Source organism: Bos grunniens, chromosome 10 (genome assembly GCF_055505025.1).
Source record: "Bos grunniens cultivar Pamir isolate PY7600 chromosome 10, Bosgru_T2T1.0, whole genome shotgun sequence".
Taxonomy (NCBI): domain Eukaryota; kingdom Metazoa; phylum Chordata; class Mammalia; order Artiodactyla; family Bovidae; genus Bos; species Bos grunniens.
Window position 1 is genome coordinate 27,024,086 of NC_141174.1, and position 12,144 is coordinate 27,036,229.

At 45.5% G+C, this 12,144-nt stretch overlaps 1 protein-coding gene across 3 annotated transcripts in view; it reads left to right on the plus strand.

The window, feature by feature from the left end:
* The window catches only part of ESR2 (estrogen receptor 2), a 64,975-nt gene extending 54,891 nt beyond the window's left edge, over window positions 1-10,084 (plus strand). For 2 of the 3 annotated variants that reach the window (XM_086320347.1, XM_086320350.1), the window contains 2 exons: window positions 5,257-5,437; window positions 7,952-10,084. In XM_086320347.1, coding sequence (XP_086176473.1) covers window positions 5,257-5,437; window positions 7,952-8,138 — 368 coding nt within the window. In that variant the 3' untranslated portion in view covers window positions 8,139-10,084. Of the gene's footprint in view, window positions 1-5,256; window positions 5,438-7,653; window positions 7,855-7,951 lie in introns of all 3 variants that reach the window. The other variant, XM_086320348.1, reaches the window with a different exon arrangement.
* Window positions 10,085-12,144: the final 2,060 nt, after the last annotated feature.

The window sequence follows — 12,144 nt, forward strand, 5'->3', positions numbered from 1 at the left end:
AACCTTTTATTACAAAGTTTTCATATGGATGAAACTTTTCATTAAATGAAAGAAATAGTTAGAACCTGTTTATCCTATTTTGCATAAACAGGATTTTCTTATTTTACATAAAGAAAATTTTTAAGAGATAATCAACTCAAGCTCTGGTTCACTCTGGTTCACTCATGACATGGGTGGGTAGAGAAGGCCATGGCATGAAAGGATCCACAGAAGGACACTGAAGAGGTCAGATGGGTCTTCTCTTCTTGATGGAGAACATGGGCACAGAGTACTGCGGTCATCAGCCTGCTGGGCCCATGTCACTGTCACCTTTCAACACCAGTCCATGCTCATGGTGCTGGGTGGGGAGGTGGTGATAGAGGAGATGGTCGTATCTTGTTCAGTCACTAAGTTGTATCCAGCTCTTTCTGACCTCGTTGACTGTAGCACATCAGGCTTCCCTGTCCTTTACTCTGTCCTGAAGTTTGTTCAAACTCAGGTCCATCAGGTCAGTGTTGCCCATCCAACTATCTCATCCTCTGTCACCTCCTTCTCTCAATCTTTCCCAGCACCAGGATCTTTTCCAATGATTTGGCTGTTAGCATCAGGTGGCCAAAGTATTGGAGCTTCAGCATCATCAGTCCTTCCAGTGAATATTCAGGGTTGATTTCCTTTAGGATTGACTGGTTTGATCTCCTTGCTGTCCAAGAGAATCTCAAGAGTCTTCTCCAGCACCACAGTTTGAAAGCTTCAATTCTTCAGCACTCAGCCTTCTTTATAGTACAACTGTCACATCCATACATGACCACGGGAAAAAACAGCTTTGACTAGATGGACGTTTGTCGGCAAAGTAATGTCTCTGCTTTTTAATATGCTGTCTAGAAGGAAATGGCAACCTAGTCCAGTGTTCTTGCCTGGAGAATCCCAGGGACGGGGAGCCTGGTGGGCTCTCATCTATGGGGTCACACAGAGTTGGACACGACTGAAGTGACTTAGCAGCAGCAGTAGCAGTAGCAGTAGGTTGGTCATAGCTTTTCTTCCAAGGAGCAAGTGTCTTTTTATTTTCATGGCTGCAGTCACTGTCCACAGTGATTTTGGACCCAAAAAAATAAAATCTGTCACTGTTTTCCACTTTTTCCCCATCTATTTGCCATGAAGTGATGGGACCAGATGCCTCCCGAAAGCCAGAACATTTTTCCTTTGGTCAGTGTTCTGAAAGTTTTATTAAACACTTTATCTGTTCTGATTTATTTGCTTTTGGTCAAGGTGAGCTTATATCTTCATCCTTTGAACCCTAAGGATGTGGCAAATGCGGGGGTGGGGGTGGGGGTGGGTTGCCCAGCTCTCCCCATGTGCTGCTCAGAATTTCAGCAGGTGGGCTGGTGGAAGGAGCACACAGCTGTTCCCAGGCGATAAAGAGGAGAGGAAATTGTGTCCTTGACTTTATTTTATTTTCCTTGGTACGTGTGTGGTGTTGTGCCAAAATCTTGACTTTTTTCCTGTATTTCTTTAGTTTTAGGAAAAGTAATTTGATTCTAAAATGAAATCTGATGTTTTTACTCTTAGGGGCTGGAGGGGATTAATTCTTGCCATTTCCTATGTGTCTGGGCAGTGAGTGTCCTAGGGGTGGGGGCTTTGAGTCTTGTCCCTTGCCTCTCCCAGGGCCTGCCACTTAGCAATTACTGTGTACATACATTTTGATGAGTCAGAGCATACATGAATGTCCAAAGTGCAGGCACAGCATTGCTGACTGAAGAGAGTCAGGCAGCAAGGTCGCTATTCTACAGCCTAGTTCCTTCCCCGGATGATTTTATATAGGCTAATCTTTCTGTATGTAAAATCTTTCCCATGTATAAAATTGATATAGCGCATGCCTTTACAAAACCACAGTGACTCCTATCCCCAAACCCCTCATCAGTGATGGACCCTGAGCCCTGTGTGGGGCTGTGTTGGCTCCACAGCCTGTAGAAAATCCAGGGCTCACCCTTGGCAGTGACTGCTTGCTCATTTGTGAAGAACATGACCCAATAGCCAACACAGGTTATTTGATGGGAGCCTTGGTCAGGCATGGGGAGGTACTGAGGAGCTTTGTTTTTTTTGTATTTAAAATTTTTTGTCTCCTTTGGGTCTTTGTTGCTGCGCACGGCCTTCTCTAGTGGTGGCAAGTGGGCTTCTCATTGCAGGGGCTTCTCGTTGTGGGGCATGGGCACTAGGGTGCATGGGCTCAGTAGCTGTGGCACACAGGCTTAGTTGCCCTGTGAGGTGAAAGTGGCTCAGTGGTATCTGACTCTTTGTGACCCCATGGGCTGTAGCCCATCGGGCTCCTCTGTCCATGGAATTCTCCAGACAAGAATACTAGAGTGGGTAACCATTCCCTTCTCCAGGGGATCATCCCAACGCAGGGATCAAACCGGGGTCTCCTGTATTAGCAGGTAGATTCTTTACCATCTGAGCCACCAGGGAAGGCTAGTTGCCATGTAAGATGTGGAATCTTCCTGGACCAGAGATCAAACCCATGTCTGCCCACTATATTGGCTGATGGATTTTTAATCACTGGACACCAGGGATGTCCTGAGTTTAAAGCGTAGTGTCATTTAAAGCATACAGTTCATTGGTTTTTAGCATATCTATAAGCTTGTGCCCCTGGTGGCTCCGAGGGTAAAGAATATGCCTGCAATGCAGGAGACCAGTGGTGGAGAAGATCTCTGGGTGGAGAAGATCCCCTGGTGAAGGGAATGGCAACCCACTCCACTATTCTTGCCTGGGAAATCCCATAGACAGAGAAGCCTGGTGGGCTACAGTCTGTGGGAGTCACAAAAGAATCAGACACAACTTAGTGACTAAACAACAAAAAATGTTCCGTTATATGGATGTATATTTTGTTTATCCGTTCATCAGTTGATGGACATTTGGGGTATTTTCACTTTTAGGCTATTATGAGTAATATTGCTATGAACATTTGTATAGTAGCCAAGTATTTTTACATTTTCACTTTTTGTCACTTTAGACCAATGTATGTACAAGTACACAATTTTAACTCCTTTTAGAATCCAGAGAGAAGATTTATTTATGGCAGTAGAAGTACATGGAGCAGAATAAGCTAAAAAGGGTAGTTACAAGAAAGCACTTGTTCATGTAGCCAGGGTCTGCATTTTAAGGAAGTTAAGCTTAAAATAATTTTTGCTATATTTTCATTTAATTAATAATTTTCTGTGTATGTACCTATAATATGCATTAACATGCATATTTATCATTTCAGTTATAACGGTGTGATTGGCTAGAAGTTTGAATCTATGTAAATTCATCTAATTCTTCCAGGCCAGTCTTTGCAGTCAGTGATGGGGATAGAATGGCACACAAATGGACAGGGTCTGTGCCCCCACAGTACTTACGTCCAGTCTTGCTGAGGGTCAGAGCATGTGTATGAGGACTTCCAGCCAGTGGCACAATGTGGTGCTCTCTGCTGGGAAAGCATGTGGCGTCTTGGGAGCGTCAGCTTCTACAGGGAAGTTCATGACCAGTAGTTGTGACACACGGAATGTATGGAGTCTAGAGGAGGAATGGATGCAGATAAGCTGGAGGAGGGGGTGTGGAAAGAAGGAGGTGGAATGGAGGAGGGAAGGGAAGGAAGGGCAGGTCTAAGCTGAACGTTCAGCATGGTCAGTGCACCAGCTACAGTTCAAGTTGAGGCATGCTGAGAACTGAAGATGGAAAGAGCAGAGAGAGGCCTGGTACCCTGATGATGGCGTTAAGTGGTTTGGACTCCACCCCAAGAGCTGGGAAGTCATTGAAGGGTGCTTCGTGATCTGCATTTTCCATTTTGGTTACTCAAGGGCATGTTGGGTGGGGGCAGTAAGAGGGCAGGTCATCTGCCATGAGGGACAGAGGAGTCCTCCGTGAGGATGCGGAGGGGTCAGGAAGAATCACTGTGGGGAACAAGGTGAGCAGGTGGCTTGGAGCAGCAGCTTCTGGGCCAAAGATGAGTATCTGAAATCTGCATCATGAGACATCATGGAGGGACATGCCCCCAGGGACGTGGTAAAGCACTGCACTGGCATGGTTGTGGTTCAGTATGTCCCTTGCCTTAATTGAACTGGGTTGAACTGAGCTGCCTTAATTGAACTGAAAATGCCGATAAAAGTAGAGAACAAAAGCTGCCAAAACAAACTCTGGATGATCCTTCGTTCTCGTCACAGTCAAAAGTCATCAGCTCCCCTGTTGATTTCATGTCTTTGAAATCGAAAGCCTGGAAGGGAAGCTAATTACTTCCCTGTTGCCCAGAATCAAAAAGTCAGGGTTGGTAGGGGAGGGGGATGGTAGGGGCAAGGATACACAACTGAGCTGTTATTTTTAACTTTCAGGAGGCCAGGTATCTCAGTTCCTAGAGTCAGAGGGGAATTAAACACAGGGCCAGGCAGGAAGCGGGAGGTGACCTACCTCCTGAGGTAGTTGTGGGGACCTCAGGACTCACGTGCTTGTAAGCTTTGCTCAGTGAGCTGAGCCTGGAAGAACAAAGTAACTGGTCAGGGGCCAGAGAGCAAGAGATGGTGAATATAAAGTAGGTCTGTCTTATTGCAAATCGGTGGTCTTCCTGCTTCACCAAAGCGTCACCTGAAGTGAAATGCTGAGAGTCTGGACAGAGGTGAGGTGGCAGTGGCCCTGCCGTGTAAGGGGTTGGGGGCTGCATAGCAGTGGTGATTAGTTTGTTTAGTAAACTCCCCTTAGACCAGTGGCCCTCCTAGGGACTGAGAGTTGGATTAACCTCACTTTCCTGGCCATCTCCATATGGGTATTGCTGCTGCAGCTGAGAGGTACCATGTCATGGTTTGAGGCAGCTGGATCCATTTCCTACTGTGGCACGGCCACACTTGTGGGCCTGGCAGCCCTCTGAGAGGCTGCTGAGTCTGCCTGCATTCAGCCAGCTTTCCCTTCCAGCTCAGTGGTGGGCTGGCTCTTGGGGGAGTAGACAGCATGCAGAGGTGAAGCCATGCTTTTAAGGTTTCACCAGATACGCAGATGTCAGAACAGCCGAGACCACTTGGGCCTCCTTCCTGGAGAACGTAGAGGGAAGATCCCCTGGAGGAAGGCATGACAACCCACTCTGGTATTCTTGCCTGGAGAATCTCATGGGCAGAGAGGCCTGGCAGGCTATAGTCCATAGGATCACACAGAGTCAGACATGACTGAAGCGACTTAGCACACACATGCCTAATGGCTGAGCACATGACTTCTGTTTTCTCAGGACAGTGACTCTTGGCTTTTTAATTCTTTGTCCAGGTATGTACCCTTCAGCTACAGCACCCCAGGAGGCTGACAGTGGCCGGAAGCTGACTCACCTGCTGAATGCTGTGACGGACGCTCTGGTCTGGGTGATTGCCAAGAGTGGCATGTCCTCCCAGCAGCAGTCCATGCGCCTGGCTAACCTGCTGATGCTCCTGTCTCACGTCAGGCACGCCAGGTACGATCCCTGCGGGGTCTGCTCCACTGGGTGTGTGGTGGGAGGGAGGGTGCAGATGCTCACAGAAGGGTGAAGAGCTTTGGAAAAAGGGTTTTGCAAGTTCAAGATGGATAAGGTAGAATTGCCACCTTTAAGGGAAAATGAACTCCTGAAAGGGAAGGCGGGCATCATCAGTAAACACGCTGGTGGCCTTTATAGGATGCGGTCGTTGTAGTAGCTTTATAGTGTCTTGTTACCCTGTCCAAGCTCACTCTAATTGCCACAAGATAGACAGCAAGAGATGAGGTGTTGAGACAGGGAATACAACTTTAGGCTGACCAAGAAGATGGCAGACTAATGTCTCAAAATAACCATCTTTTGAGGGTCTGGATGCCAGGTTCTTTTCGAGATCAGAGGTGGGGGGAGACAAGGAAACAAAGTAAAAAGGCCATTAATCTTGCAAATATTTCCTAGAATGCAAACCTCAGGCAGGGGATGTGTTAGTGTCTTCCTTCCTGCCACCTATAGGTGGACAGGGTCCTGAACAAAGACACTTTAGTAAGTCAGGCAGAGGGGCAGGATTCTCTGAGGCAGGTCATTATGTGTGATTATAATAACAAAAGCAACAGAAAGCAAGTCAAAGGAACAGTTCCAACATGGAGCCAGAATTGGCTTTTCCCTGCAACATTGTGCTGGCTTATCCGGTTTTTAGTTGCTGGGGATTTTAGCTTGTTTATGGATTCTGAAAGGGGCAGTTAGTTCCTCCCGTAAAGTGAGCTGCCCCATCTTCCTGCACTACACAGGGCTGGGGTCCTGAGGTGTTTTCTTAAAAAGGTTAAACCCAGCTTCTCTAGATCAGCTCTGGGGCTGGTGATCTGGGGCGATCACAAAGGCTTCCCTAAGAGTCGTCCTTTTCTTGCTATAGAAAAGGATATTATGTATCTTTGCAACACATCCCCTGCCCGAGGTTTGCCATTCTAGGAGATATTTGCCAGATTAGTGGCCTTTTTATTTTTGTTTGCCTATCTCCCCCCACCTTTGATCTATAAAAGAACCTGGCATCCAGACTCTCGTAAGATGGTTATTTTGAGACATTAGTCTGCCATCCTCTTGGTCAGCCTAAAGTTGTATTCCCTGCCTCAACACCTTGTCTCTTGCCATCTATCATGTGGCAAGCAGAGCGAGCTTGGGCTTGTTAACAAGACACCATAAAGCTGCTATGACAACTGCATCCTATAAGAGCCATCAGTGTGTGTACTGATGATGCCCGCCTTCCCTTTCAGGAGTTCATTTTCCCTTCAAAGTGGCAAGTCTATCTTATCCATCTTGCAATATGATACTAAGAGAACTAGTGAGCTGAGTAGGTTTGGGAAGGCAGTGCATGGGTAGAGTGTATCCAGGAAATGGACACTGTGTGCCCTCAAGAAGGGAGATGGTGTCTGATGGTGGCTTCATGCCGGTGCTGTGAGGCTCAGCGCTGGCCATCACCCAGGAGGAGGGTGGGGTGCTGGGGCTGGAGGAGGGGAGAAGAGGAAGGAAGGTAAATGCTCCCTTGAGGAGGAAAGTCTAGGGACGGTGAGAAAAGACGACACCTCATGGGTTTTAACAAGGGGGAGGGAAGTGGAAATAAGCTCTGCTCTGTTTACTCGTTAATGATTACTCAGCACACGACCATTTACAGAGCAGAAACAGTCCATCCTCATTAATCACAGATTCTCTACTTGTGAATTTGCCTGCTTGCGAAAATGTATTTGTAACCCCCAAATCAATACTCACGGTGCTTTTGAGGTCATTTGAGGACGTGTGCAGACTGGCAGAAAATTTGAGTTACCCACACTTACGTTCCCAGCGGAGGTCATACCAGGTGCTGCTTGCTCTGCCTTCTTATTTCTGCTCTCAGAGTGTAAACAAGGGTGTGTTATATGGTCTATTTAGTACCTTGTTTTGGCATTTTGTGCTTTGTTGGAGATTTCATAGTCTAAAAAAAAAGCACTGTCTAGCTCCTAAGTGCAAGAGGCCTGTGATGTGCTTACAGAGAAAATGCATGTTAGATAAGTTTCGTTCAGGCATGAATTTTAGTGCTACAGGCTGTGAATGAAATGTTAATGAATCAACGATTTATGTTAAATAAGGCCCTTTAAACAATAACTCAGAAGAAACAAGATTATGTATTAATGGGCTGATGAAAATGTTGGGACCAGGATCTCTCAGAACCTAACTCTTATTTCTCCCAGTAGCAATGGTTCAGTGTTTTCAAAGACCATGAAGATGTACCTATGGTGTTCAGAGACCCCATCACACTATGGGTCAAGTTGTTGGGGTGGGTGGTGGGACACCATCGTCCACAGGACATTGGCTTCATCCTCACCTGCAGATCATTGGAGGAGCCAGATGCAAGAACCATAAAGCAGAGGGCTGGGGGTCGTGCTGGGGTGAAGGTGAGGACCAGCTCCATGGGGGAGAGTCGGGGAGATGTCAGGCTTCCTGTGGCTGCTTCAGGAGGGAATCTCAGCACCTTTTTTTTTGTCTCTCCAGTAACAAGGGCATGGAACACCTGCTCAACATGAAGTGCAAAAACGTGGTCCCTGTCTATGATCTGCTGCTGGAGATGCTGAATGCCCACACACTTCGCGGCAACAAGTCTTTGGTCACAGGGTCTGAGCGCAACCTGGTGGAGGACAGTGAGAGCAAAGAGGGCTCCCAGAAACCCCAGGCTCAGTGACGCCCAGCCCTGAGCTGTGGTCAGACTGCAGAGAAGGTCAGAGGCTGAAGCATGAACTCCAGCACAAACCGTGAGCCCCGTCAGAAGGGGGCGGGCTTCCTTGGCTTTCTGCTATGTGGTCCTTCCTGTGGCTCCTCGATGCCATCCTTCCCCGACCTCCCCATCTCCTGGGAGTCAGGGTGCAAAAGCCAGTACTCTTGTCATCAGAGGGCAGAGTTTGAGTACAAGGTTTATGTCTGGCTTGGCCTCATGGGGTCTCATTGTGGTCACTCCGTTACTTCCCATCTCCCTCCCACTCTTTGGAAAATATCTTAGGGATTTTGGAGTGACTGGAGGAAACTGACTTGGGAGAAAGGGGAGAAAATGTAGGACACGCACAGAAGGGGACTAACCTTTTCTGTGCCACTTAAGCTGCCCTTGGAGTCCTTTGTGTGCTGCCTTCTGGACCGCTTGATTGTAGGATTGAAAACCACAGTGACCGTCAGCTAACTGGCCTGTGAGGATGGATGGTCATACATTGCTATGATTTTGTCCAAGGCCAGAGGGAATGTGACCTAGGGAGCCAGTGGTCAGGCTGGGGTGGGAGCCACATCTTCCGCCAAGACCTTGCTGCCGCCTTCCTGCAGGTTCACCCCTGTTGGTTTGCATTCAGAGAGCCTGTGAATTATCTGGGTGGGTGGGTGGGTGGGTGTGTGTGTGTGTGTGTGTGTGTGTGTGTGTGTGTGTGTGTGTTTTCACCTCCATGGAGAAGAAATGTGGAGATGCAAATACTCTGCTCCTGGAATTGCCTTTCTTAAAACTCTTGTGTCCCAAGGAGTTCAGCATGTGTGCTGGAGGAAGGACCAGTGTTTGCAGGAATGGGGTTTCTCCTGTGGGTGTGGGTCACAGCCACCAGGCTTCCCTGGGGCAGCCACAGCTGCCACATCAGCCACCCAGGGGAGACAGGGACACTGCAGGTGTGTGTGTGTGAGGTGTGCTGATCCACAGAGGGATGAATGGCTACACACACGTCAGCATCTGCGTGTCAGGTTCAGGGTCAAACTATGGACGGGATGAGCACACCACTTGAACAAGACTGTGAGCTCTATTAGAAAAGAGAGATAGTTAGGGTAATTATTTATAGCAAGAAAAAAGTCTTTTATACCCTAGGGCTCTTTTAAAATATTTTCTTATCAGAACATTTATATGGTGGGTTGGGTGAAATAAAAACTTAGTAAAATATTAGTTCTTATTTCAAGTGGAACATAAATAGGACGTGATGATAAAGCACCTCTGAAATTACAATTTTAACTCATTTTTTTAAATTTACGTTTTCGTACAAATTTTCAGGAGCATCGTGAATGCATATAGCAAGTTTACATCAGTACTTTGGAAGAGAGCAGTTAGATAATCATGTGTGACTTTTGTGATGTTTTTAAAAATTACCTTGTAATAGGAGATTAAACACATTTTCTTTTTGAAAATGGTAAATACAAAATGTGCTCACCACAGTAAATCTAAGTCATTAGGAAGATTACATTCAATAACATAAGGTTGGTTTCTGGCAGTGTGATCTTGAATAATTGTTAATTTTGATATCGATGCAGTTTTACTAAAAATGTTGAGCAAAGCTGTATCAGAAACCCTTAATCATGAACCAAGAAGAACACAGTGTTGTCTATATTCTGAGGGTATTTGAAATTATTCTTAGTGACTCAATGTTGTAGCTTTAGTACAACAGATACTTTAGATTTTATAGGAACCAGGGTTTAGGTCAATTTTCTTTCTTTCCAGTCAGTTTAGGACCCCCTATGGCAAACAAGGCGATGGAGGCTAGAGAGTGGGAAGTGGGAGGCAAAGAAGGCAGTTATTTGAAGAACAATTATTTGCTGATGAATTTCTCTTAATTGTATTTATAAAAAAGACTACCAGTTTGAAAAAAAAATAAAAAAAATCAACAAAAATAATACAGAATGAAGTTCAAGCCACCACCCCATGACTGCATAATGAAGTTTTTCAGGTTGGATTTTGATGCCAAGGAAGGCATCCGATTGGTCTCAGGTGTCCAAGCACCTGTCTGTGCCAAACCCTGCATGTCACCCACATGGTGCTTGCTGTCATGAAAACTCCTTCAGTGCCCACTGCCCACCTCCCACAAACACTCCTGTATGCTGCTTGAGGTTGCTTGTTTCACTGCATTTGGATTTAGCCCGTGAGGAGGATGTTAACACTTTGGGTCATTTCTTCTTGGCTGTGGTCTCACCTGGTGTGCTGGTGAGTCAGTCCAACCAGAGAGGCTGCCCTGGTGCAAGGCTGTCTCTTAGACTGGCATCTAGGCCAAGCAGGCAGTTGAGATAATATGGTATGTCGTTTAAAGGTGTTCTTTGTTTTGTTTTGAATTCCCTAGGGCCCTTTCCCCCTTTCAGATGTAGTGTGTACATCTGTTCCCAGTTGCTCCAAATCCTTTCTCTGAGGATTGCAAACTGCAAAATCAGGCTGCTGTTTTTATGGGTTTTGAGTAAATCCTCCATGTTCGTTTTAAAGATGAGCCATTTCTCTTAAATAGTGCTTTCTCTTAAATGTCTTCTATTTGGAGGGTATCTAACCACCCAAAGTGTTTCCCTGGTGGCTCAGATGGTAAAGAATCTGCCTGCTATGTGGGAGGCCTGGGTTCAACCCCTGGGTAGGGAAGATCCCCTGGAGGAGGAAATGGCAACCCACTCCAGTATCCCTGCCTGGGAAATCCCATGGACAAAGGAGCCTGGCGGGTTATAGTCCATGGGGTCACAAAGAGTTGGACATGACTGGGCAACTAACACCAACCACCCAAATGGTCCATGGGCAACTTAAAGTTCTCCCATAGCTAAGTACAGATTTCAGTGCTTTCAAGTTCAGTTTTTAAAAGGAATTAACTAGGGAGAATAGGACCTGTGACAACTGTAAATAAGAATTAACTGAGTATTGGGGAAAAAAATAATTACCCACCCAACTACATCTTATGTCTTACGGAAAAGGGATGCTCAGCTTTGCCTGAGATTCGTATGGTGAGAGTCCTTTCCTCCACTTTGATCATTTAATGTGAGAAACTTACTTGTGGGAGATAAGTGAGATTTGAGCTAAATTCCAAAAACATGTGTCTAATATAGGAATCATATAGACAAATTTTAATAAAATAATTACCATGGAATATTCTTAATACAGAAAACAGTGTTCACGACAGTGTTCACGCAGGTTCCCAGGAGAGCTGGCAGCCCCTAAAGAGAACCCTCGTGGCCCCCCTGGGAGAATGCACCGTGAGTTGTCGTCGTTTTGACTCTGTCTCCCTCTGCCCTCACCACATCCTGTCTGGCCTCAGGCCTCTCACATGCTCAGTGTCCACCAGGACTAACTACAAAGGATTCAACCCTAAAATAATTTTGAACTGATTTTTCTTCGAAAATTGTGGTAGAAACAGAAAATTAAGTTGTCAGCTTAAAAACATTTCTGGAGGGTCTTAACTGTATTAAAAAATAATGCAAATTCAACAAACGCTCTTCGGTGAGACAGTCTTTATCTGGGTTCTTTCCTTTGCTAACTCAACTGGAAGGGCAATTATTTTAGTTTCACAAAAAAAAATTATTAGTTTCCAATTCTTGGCAGAACTATGTTATATATTCATATATATATATTATATATATATAAAAGCTAAGTTGAAGCAATTCTAGAATGTTCTAGCATGTGAAAACAGTTTGGTTATTTTAATCTGCTAAGAAACTTGCGTATATTAACACTTTTTCAAATTCAAAGGTGAACCTTCAGTTTCTAGTCTATTTTGAAACCAAACATTTTTATATAAGATTTGACACATTTCTTTAAGCTGCTAAAAAATCTTAAAAGGACATTATAAAAGTCATATGAAGGAAATGATAAAAACACATTAATACCTAAAAATAGTATTTGTGGAACACGGACTGTGTGCCAGACACAGCGCTCAGTGCCTCATACACTCATTTAATCCCCATACTAACTGCTGTTACCCCAGTTTTCT